The 9,324-nt window shown below is 43.5% G+C and overlaps 1 protein-coding gene across 1 annotated transcript in view; it reads left to right on the top strand.

Moving 5' to 3' along the window:
* LOC108248408 (filamin-C) overlaps positions 1-9,324 on the top strand; it is a 76,884-nt gene that overhangs the window by 67,126 nt on the left and 434 nt on the right. Inside the window, exons 33-48 of the mRNA XM_037981389.1 lie at positions 417-491; positions 953-1,052; positions 1,565-1,705; positions 2,402-2,530; positions 2,920-3,093; positions 3,203-3,364; positions 3,509-3,712; positions 3,792-3,944; positions 5,000-5,122; positions 5,222-5,470; positions 6,210-6,479; positions 6,927-7,064; positions 7,236-7,351; positions 7,429-7,561; positions 8,839-9,015; positions 9,096-9,314. Of these exons, the coding sequence (XP_037837317.1) occupies positions 417-491; positions 953-1,052; positions 1,565-1,705; positions 2,402-2,530; positions 2,920-3,093; positions 3,203-3,364; positions 3,509-3,712; positions 3,792-3,944; positions 5,000-5,122; positions 5,222-5,470; positions 6,210-6,479; positions 6,927-7,064; positions 7,236-7,351; positions 7,429-7,561; positions 8,839-9,015; positions 9,096-9,314 (2,563 nt within the window). The remainder of the gene's footprint in view (positions 1-416; positions 492-952; positions 1,053-1,564; positions 1,706-2,401; positions 2,531-2,919; positions 3,094-3,202; positions 3,365-3,508; positions 3,713-3,791; positions 3,945-4,999; positions 5,123-5,221; positions 5,471-6,209; positions 6,480-6,926; positions 7,065-7,235; positions 7,352-7,428; positions 7,562-8,838; positions 9,016-9,095; positions 9,315-9,324) is intronic.

Raw genomic sequence — 9,324 nt, 5'->3', positions numbered from 1 at the left:
GGTTGGGTTGGATTGGTTGGGTTGGGTTGGTTCAGGTATGAGTTTTGTGGTTTGGGACTTTTAGTGATCCATGAACAGGAGTTTCTGGATAGTTTATTGGAATTTTAATGGGTGAAATCTTCCAAAAAATAAATAAAATTTAAATGGCTCTGTTTTTCCCCTTTTTAAAATTCAGTTGAAAATTTATATTTATTGATTTAAATAAATTTATCTTCTATGAAATGTGGCTTTTTAATCAGCACTATATTGTAACTACTGTCAGATGTATATTGAGTTATTTTGCACGTTGTTCATAAACACCAATATTTCAGATTTAAGTGTGAATTTAAAGGGAATTAAAGGACATTTCAGCTCCAGATGTTGATGACACTGTTCATGGTGTTTGTGTTTGCATGTTGCATGATGTTCCCTATCAGGCGAGTGATACCAACCCAATAATTGAGGAACCATGTGACACACTTCAGTTACAGCAGCGCTTCTCACCTCAATGGGTATCAACTTTACATTCTTACCCCCTGTTTATTTGCTGCTGCAAACTGACTCTTCATCACTGAGCAACATCATCAATACCAACCCAGATTCACTGATTGATTATCTGAGAGTTCTGCTGCATGACCAGGGTGCAAGAAAAGCTGTGGAGGGGGGTCAAATTTATCATCATTTCAAGTTTAACTTTTTAGTTTTTCAAATTTTGTCCATTGTTGTTGTATAATTTTTATTTTCTACATTTTCTACAAGCCAGTGCCCTAGATCAAACTTGACTTTCAGAGCTAACTGGGGTAGAACTGGTCTCTTTGCGATGGGCCAGTTTAGTGAGTATGATCTAAGTGGTTCTGGACCAGTGTAAAACTGGTGATGGGCCAGTTCAGTGTCTATCAGGCGCTCCTCCCTCCTCCTTCTGGACCCAGAGCTTTCTGTCAGTGACGCTCCTCCCCTCTGGTTCTGGTTTCAGGCCACAAACGAGCCAATCAGTCAGATGGACGGGATGGAGCCCATTCTGCGTCCCTTCAGTCTGGTCATTCCCTTCACCGTGCAGAAAGGAGAGGTTTCAGGTAAAAAAAACACATTATCCTTTTTCCAGCTTTGTTTCTAACAAGAAATAAATTCAGTCTGAGCTCAAGGTCCTGCAGCTGCTGAACCACACTTCATACTGATTAACAATCTTCCTTGGGGATAAGTTCTGTTTATCCATCTGGGAAAACTGAAAATACTTTTTCTGTTGTGTTAATGAAGAAATTAATTAGTGTAAAATCTGCTAAAAGTTGTATTTGTCCCACATATGTTCATCCACACTTTCTGCCTGTTCTGTGACTCCTGTCAAAGTTCAGCAGCATTTTAAATCTTTAGCAGCACTCTAATTTCATCTACAAATTTGCTTTAAAACTGAACAGTTCAAAGATCACTAGAAACTGAAACAACTTTTGTAAAATAATAAGAAAACCAACACATTTTCTTTTTAAAAACAGCAGGCAGGTTTCCTCTCAGAAATAGATGCAGAAAAGTTGTCTACATTCATTTATGTCTGTAAAAACAGTAAAGACAGTTTGATTTGTTTTTTCTGCAGGAGAAGTGCGGATGCCGTCAGGTCGAACAGCTCATCCTCACATCACTGACAACAAAGATGGAACGGTGACGGTGAAGTACTCCCCAACTGAACGAGGACTTCATGAGATGGACATTAAATATGATGGAAGCCACATCCCAGGTAAACTCTGATACTCAGGTCAGTCAGAACATGGGTTTACTCTGTAAGCTGAAGCAGAGGATCATCAGAAAACAGAATCAAGTGCTTTTCTCTCAGATGTTTATCTGTTTATGGCTGGATGTTTGGATGGTTTAAGGCTCTGTCATACTCCAAAGAATGTCCAGAAGTCAGTTTGCAGACGTTTGTTTTCACACATTTCATCATCTACGAGACTCGGCTCAGAACTCCCAGGAAGCTCCTCCCTCCTCCTGCAGCATTAAAACAGGTTTCTTCCCGCTGGCCTCTCAACTCTCCTGTCTTCATACAGATGTTTGCTACGCTGCCCGGCTGAGGCCACCACAGCCACAAAGAGCCGCCTGTCTCCTCCGTGCACAATAACTGTGATATCTCCTTCCACAAGTTCTTCATCGACTGACTATCTTTTTAGGTTCAGAGGTTTCTAAGTTTTGCTGGAACAGATGTAAAGACGGCTGTATTTTCTAACAGCCTCCAACTGCTTCTCAGTAGAAACAAAATGACTCCATTGAAGCTCATCGGCTTTTCCTCATAAACACGCCCACAACTTCTGGCCAATCACACGAGAACAAAATGATGCAGTTTTCATCATGAAACCACATGAATGAGAGCCGATTTCATGACTTCTTACGAAGAATGGCAACAGCATAAATAGGTGTTTCTTTGTCTTCTCTGAAACAGGAAGTCCTCTTCAGTTTTATGTTGACGCTATCAACAGTGGTCATGTGACGGCATTCGGTCCTGGTCTGAGCCACGGTATGGTGAACCAACCAGCCACATTCACCATCGTCACCAAAGATGCCGGAGAAGGTAAAACCCCACTCTGAGGGTTATAAATGTAGATACAGTTGAGTCAGCTGTGGTGGCTTGGTGATCAGTGCCGCCATCTTGTAATCCTGAGGTTGCAGGTTCGAGCCCAGGTTGCGGCAGGATCTGATGTGAAACGATTGCCAAATAGTTTGTGTGAGTTTGTGTGGCAACCCCTGATGAAGGGAGCAGCTGACAGAACTTAAATACTATTTTGTCATATTAACAAAATAACTTGTTTTTAAAACGAGAAATGTTTAAAATTATATTCTACTGTCTCAAAATTATTTTGACAACATATGAAGTGACAAACAGGCAGAAGAAGAAGGGAAAATAATTAGGAAATGGTGGTTCAGCACCATTTCATTTCAGTTTCCTCCTTTCCTCTGCAGGAGGTTTGTCTCTGGCTGTTGAAGGTCCGTCCAAAGCAGAGATCAGCTGTAAAGACAACAAAGATGGGACATGCACCGTGTCCTACCTGCCAACCGCACCTGGAGACTACAACATCATCGTCAAGTTTGATGACAAAAACATTGCTGGCAGTCCATTCACCACCAAGATCACAGGTGCAGAACCTCCTCAGAAGCATTCTTGAGATTGATCTTATATTATCTTATAATTACCACCTGAACTCTGACAGACAGGGCTGGTTAATGTGTCACATTTGGTCTCCAGGGGAGGACTCCATGAGGATGTCCCAGCTCAACGTCGGCACTGCGACAGACGTTTCCCTGAAGATCACAGAGACGGACCTGAGTAGCCTGTTGGCGACCATCAGAGCGCCTTCAGGACATGAAGAACCATGTTTGCTGAAGAGGCTGCCCAACCGACACATTGGTCTGTTTGAAGAACTCTAGTTTGATCTGAACTCAGATTGGAAAGATTTGGGAAATCAACTTGGTGGTGGATATTAAAACCAAAATCCTGACAAAACTAATAAAAGGTGACATGAATTTCTTCTTTAATCTTTCTGATGTGCAGGAATTTCCTTCACACCAAAGGAAGTGGGTGAACATGTTGTTAGCGTGAAGAAAAGTGGGAAGCACGTGACCAACAGTCCGTTTAAGATCATGGTGGGTCAGTCAGAGATTGGGGATGCCAGCAGGGTAAAGGTTTACGGTCAGGGTCTGGTGGAGGGACACACCTTTGAGGTGGCCGAGTTTGTCGTGGACACCAGGAATGCAGGTCAGAAGTTCAAACCCTCGTGGAGCTGCTCAGAATCAGGATTTAGTTTTTCAGTTCTCACTGTTTCTGCATTCTGCAGGTTATGGAGGTCTGGGTCTGTCCATTGAGGGTCCCAGTAAAGTGGACATAAATTGTGAGGACATGGAGGATGGGACATGTAAAGTCACCTTCTGTCCAACAGAACCTGGAAACTACATCATCAACATCAAGTTTGCAGACAAACATGTTCCAGGTACAGACGGCTGCCACCAATATTTGCTTCAATGTTTTTTAGCAAGTGTCACCTGAACCATAGGCCTTTTGTCTCCATCAACAAGCTTCCGGCAGAATTCTGGCTGACATTTGACCACTCTTCTTCTTGGCAGAGTTGGTTGAGTTCAGATAAATTGGTTGGTTTCCTGCACTGACCCGGCTTTCAATCAGAGTCCACAAATTTCAGGGTTTTGGGAAGGCCATTCCAGAAGTGGAATGTTAAATTGATTTATTCAGTTAGAAACCAGTTCTGTTATGTGTTAGGGATTATTGTCCTGTTGGGCCAACTGTGTCCGAGTTTCAAGCATCCAGCTGTTAGTTTGAGTTGATGTTTAAGAATCAGTTTATTTGTAAAGCGCCATTTCACAACAAGTCATCTCAGGTCGCTACGAAAAGATTCACATACATTATTAAAGTGAAATAATAAAAGTTATCTCTGAAGAAGCCAGCAGATTGAGTCGAATCTCCACTTTGTCACAGTCTCCTGACGTTTCGAGACATTTGTCTTGTTCATGTGGACACCTGCACCTTTCAGTCCAGCTTGAAGGTGTGGATTTTGGAGCAAGAGCTTTTTTCTTGATCCACTCAGTCCATGGTGATGCAAAAGTGGCTTCACTGTGGACAGGGACACTGGTGTTCCATCAGATTTCATTCCCTGGCAGTGTCAAGCCTTGGTGGTTGTTTGGTTGTTCCTGAACATCTTCTTCCATCTTGAGGGGAACAGATCAAGTCACCTTCCAGATCTTGGCAGAGTGAATAACTTTACTTGCCTACAGTTGGTTGATCTGATGATCTTGGAATCTGAAGCTGTTTAGAAATGGTTTCAAAGACTTCCTCAACCAGTGCAGTCTTCCCCAGTGTTTCCTCATGTTCATTTATTGTTCTGCATATTGGTCAGTCCAGTGAGTTCTGTCAAAAAGATTGTTTTCATGCTAGCAAAAATCCCACCACCTATTTATGTCATGGTGTCCTTGATAAAGGACTCCGATTGGTTGTATTCATGTTGTGGTTAACGTTTGTGATTTTTGTTAACAGGAAGTCCTTTCACAGTGAAGATATTCGGCGAGGGTCGGATGAAGGAGAGTATCACCAGGAAACGTCAGGCCCCATCCATTGCCACGGTGGGGAGTACCTGCGACCTCAACCTAAAGATCCCAGGTGAGCTGTGTCCTCCGTCTGCACTCCTTCTTCCTCTCCATCTCTTTCTTCTTACCCCTCCTCTTCTCCTGTCTTCTTCGCCGCTCCACCTGGCTGCAGGAAACTGGTTTCAGATGGTTTCGGCTCAGGAAAGGCTGACTCGGACCTTCACCCGCAGCAGCCACACCTACACTCGCACTGAGCGCACAGAGATCAGCAAAACTCGAGCTGGAGAGACCAAGAGAGAGGTGCGGGTGGAGGAGAGCACGCAAGTTGGAGGAGATCCCTTCAGAGACGTGTTTGGAGATTTTCTAGGACGGGAAAGTCTGAGTGGGTTCAGTGGGATGCCGGCAGCGCCGCTGCAGGATGGTGTGTTTTGGGTTAATCTAACCTTTCTCTGTTACTGCTTTGCCTCAAACTATTTATCTTTAACAATATCCCACTGTTCCCTAATGTTCCCCAATGTTCCCCAATGTTCCCTACATGCTCCCTTCATTCATTATCTGCTGCTTATCAGTAGTTGGGTCATGAAGGTAACAGGTCCAGGAGGGAAACCCAGACCTCCCTTTCCTCAGAGACATTCTCTAGTTCCTCCTGGAATATCCCATGGTGTTCCCAGACCAGAGAGGATATGTAATCCCTCCAGAGAGTTCTAGGTCTGTGAGACGTGCCCAAAAAGGCCCCCAGGAGCCACCCTGATCAGTTGTTCCCTAATGTTCCCTTAATGTTTCCTTCTGTTCCCTTGTTTCACCTAATGCAACTTGTTTTGTTCTGTTTCAGCCAACTTGTTAGGTACTTTGATGAACTTTGTTGTTTTTAAACATGTTATGGAAATCAAATTAACATTGAAATAGCAACAGGACTAATTTAATGTAGTATGTTATTTAACTTTACTCTTGCATGAGTTAAAGACAGCATGCTGATGTGAAAATATAAACAGTAGGTAAAATATTTTTCTTAAAAAAAGGACCAAACATTGACCTCTGTGGAGCTCCATACAGATTTTTAGCTCATTGAATTATAGTCATGAGACATTAACCAGAATATAAGATCTTTACTAACTGGTATCCTATCCTTCATCCTCCTCCTCTTCCTCTCCTCCCCCCAGGTGAAGCAGGTAACCAGGAAATGACAGCTCAGGTGACGAGTCCAGGAGGGAAGACAGAGGACGCTGAGATCATTAAAGGAGAGGACAGCACATACAGCGTCCGCTTCATCCCCAAGGAGATGGGACCTCATATCGTCAATGTGAAATACCGGGGCCAGCATGTCCCTGGGAGCCCATTTCAGTTCACTGTAGGCCCCCTGGGGGAGGGAGGGGCCCATAAGGTCCGTGCAGGAGGAACTGGACTGGACCGCGGGGTGGCAGGGATCCCTGGTAAGTTTTATAGTTTTCTTTAGGATTCGTCCTGCTTTTTTCTTCTGCAGTCTTCTTTTTTGTTCATCTTTTTTGTACTTATTTTACAATGAGAAACATGAAGTTATTTATATTTCAGAATTTTCACACAAACACGTTTGATCAGTCTGACTTTTTGTTGTTTTGGCCAAAAAAGACCAGTTTTTATCGTAAATACTTATATTAAACTCATTTTGCATAAGGTTCAGTAGCGCCCCCTACAGATCTACTTAAAACAAATTCCCTCTCAGCATTAATCAAATGATCACCTACCAACCTAGAGCTTAACACAAATCAAAAACTCTTATCTACAAAGTGTAGATTAAGCCTTGAAACTCCAACATGATTTCACACAGACTTGGTCTACTGCCCTCTGGAGGTTTCTGGTGGAACTGCAGCTCCCTTTGTGTGCCTGTTGTTGTTCTACAGCTGAGTTTAGCATCTGGACCAGAGAGGCTGGAGCTGGAGGTCTGTCCATTGCTGTTGAAGGACCCAGCAAGGCCGAGATCACCTTTGAGGACCGGAAGGACGGTTCCTGTGGCGTCACATATGTGGTACAGGAACCTGGTAAGACTCAGAACCAGACTCCAGATAAGGTTTTTGGATTTAAACCCCTGTGAGGTTGGATAAACTGGATCTGGGTCTTTTGTTCCCTTAATGAGACTATTTAGTAAGAACAATGAACTCAGACTACATCTCTGATAAACTTGATGTTCTGGTCATTTCTTATCTCTTCAGGTGATTATGAGGTTTCCATTAAGTTTAACGATGAACACATCCCTGACTCTCCGTTTATCGTCCCCATCGCCAGTTTATCGGACGACGCTCGCCGCCTCACCATCACCAGCCTGCAGGTGAGAAATCTGAAGCTACATTAAATCAGGTAGACCACTTGGACCCACGTGGTTGAACTTCCCTAAACATCTTCTAGGAGATGGGTCTGAAGGTGGGTCAGGAGGCCTCCTTCGCTGTGCAGCTGAACGGGGCCAGAGGCCTGATCGACGCAAAGATCCACACCCCATCGGGAGCCACGGAGGAATGTCACATCACTGAACTGGACAGCGGTAAGACCCGAGAGCATGCCGGGCACCACAAGAACTTCATTTCCGTCCACAACTAAAACCTTGTATCAGAAAACTGTGGGCGGGAAAGCATTTCCAGCCTGGGACACTTCCTACAGAAGCATTGAAAGGTCTGAGTCACCTTTCTGTCGTTTGAACACTTAGACATTTTTATCCATCTACACATGATCAGGTAGACCAGGTCTATTCAACAAGCTGCTTGGTGCTAAAAACATACACCTCGAGCCTCATATTAAGCTAGCAGAGGTCTGCCTCTGTCAAACAGGCGATCTTTGGTAACCATGACAACAGAGAGAGGTGGGTGGGTAAACGTGCGCCTGTAAGCAGTGTTTCGATTGGCCCATCCATCTGACCTGAGCTAAGAGTTGCAGGACCAACAGAAAACAGCTAAAGTGGAAAGCATCAGGATGTCTTTTTCTAAACCCAAATAATGAAATAGAGATTTGGAAATTTGACAGTTTGAAAGCACAAGGTTTTCTTTCTTGACTTTGCAAAACAGCAACCAGTGTTTAATGACGTTACTCCAGACTGGTCAAAAAATCTTACAAATAAGTTAATGCACATTCTGACGAGATACCAGCAGATGTCATGCTCAGAGTAAGTGTTGAAAGTAAGTCTCAGCTACTAACACCACATTTTATCTCAATATGTGTAAAACTGACAGACTTATAAACAGTTTTGTGTTGGCTAACATTGAAGTAGCAGCCGTCTAGAAGTGGATTGGTTCTTAAAGTTAATCAGTTGTAGATGTCTGTCTGTCCAATGATTACTTTCTAAATGTTTTATTCAAATCTGTCCAGAGGTCCATGAGATATTTTGCTAACAGACAGAGTTGACACCACCAGTTAATGGCAAAATTTCAAACAAAGATGTTACATAATCTGTCAGCACTGAGAATATGTGGTGGGGATCAGTCTCAGTTTTCTCCCACACCAAAATGAGTTGTGGCCATTGTTGTGGATCTTCAGCTCAGTTGGCTGTGGCAGCCAACTTGAGTCCACTTGTCTCTAAAAGATAATCAGTTATAGACATTCATCTGAGGATTTACTTGCATTAAAATTAATAAGATATTTTGGTAACAAAGAACCGTTACTGCAGCCTTGCCTTTTGGCAGTGAGTGGGCAGCTTTAAACAGACAGAAATTTTTATCCCTTTGATTTTTTGCTTTTGTTTGTTTGTTTCTCTCGAATCATTTAGAGGTTAATAATTCTGAACAAACTGTTTTTAAGTAACACAAGAATGTTTTGTTGTTTCAGCAGATCAGTTTGCTATCAAGTTCATCCCAAAGGAGAACGGTGTTCATTCCATTGACGTTCGCTTCAATAGCAGCCATGTTCCTGGGAGCCCCTTCAAGATCCGAGTGGGAGAACCGGGCCAGGTTGGAGATCCAGGGCTTGTGTCAGCCTTTGGACCAGGGCTGGAAGGAGGAACCACAGGTAGGAACCAATTCCTTTATTTTAAAGCTGTTTCTTAAGGCATTAAAGGCTTTTAAATATTGTTGTTTCGATTTGTTCAGGTGTGGCATCAGAGTTTATCGTCAACACGTGTAATGCCGGCACCGGAGCTCTGTCTGTCACCATCGACGGCCCGTCCAAAGTGAAGATGGACTGTCAGGAGTGTCCTGAGGGCTACAAAGTCTCCTACACACCCATGGCTCCTGGGAGCTACCTGATCTCCATCAAATACGGAGGACCCCAGCACATCGTAGGCAGCCCCTTCAAAGCCAAGGTCTCAGGTGGGTCAGG

This window comes from Kryptolebias marmoratus, linkage group LG18 (assembly GCF_001649575.2).
Source record: "Kryptolebias marmoratus isolate JLee-2015 linkage group LG18, ASM164957v2, whole genome shotgun sequence".
Taxonomy (NCBI): domain Eukaryota; kingdom Metazoa; phylum Chordata; class Actinopteri; order Cyprinodontiformes; family Rivulidae; genus Kryptolebias; species Kryptolebias marmoratus.
This window is presented reverse-complemented; position numbering and strand designations above follow the sequence as displayed.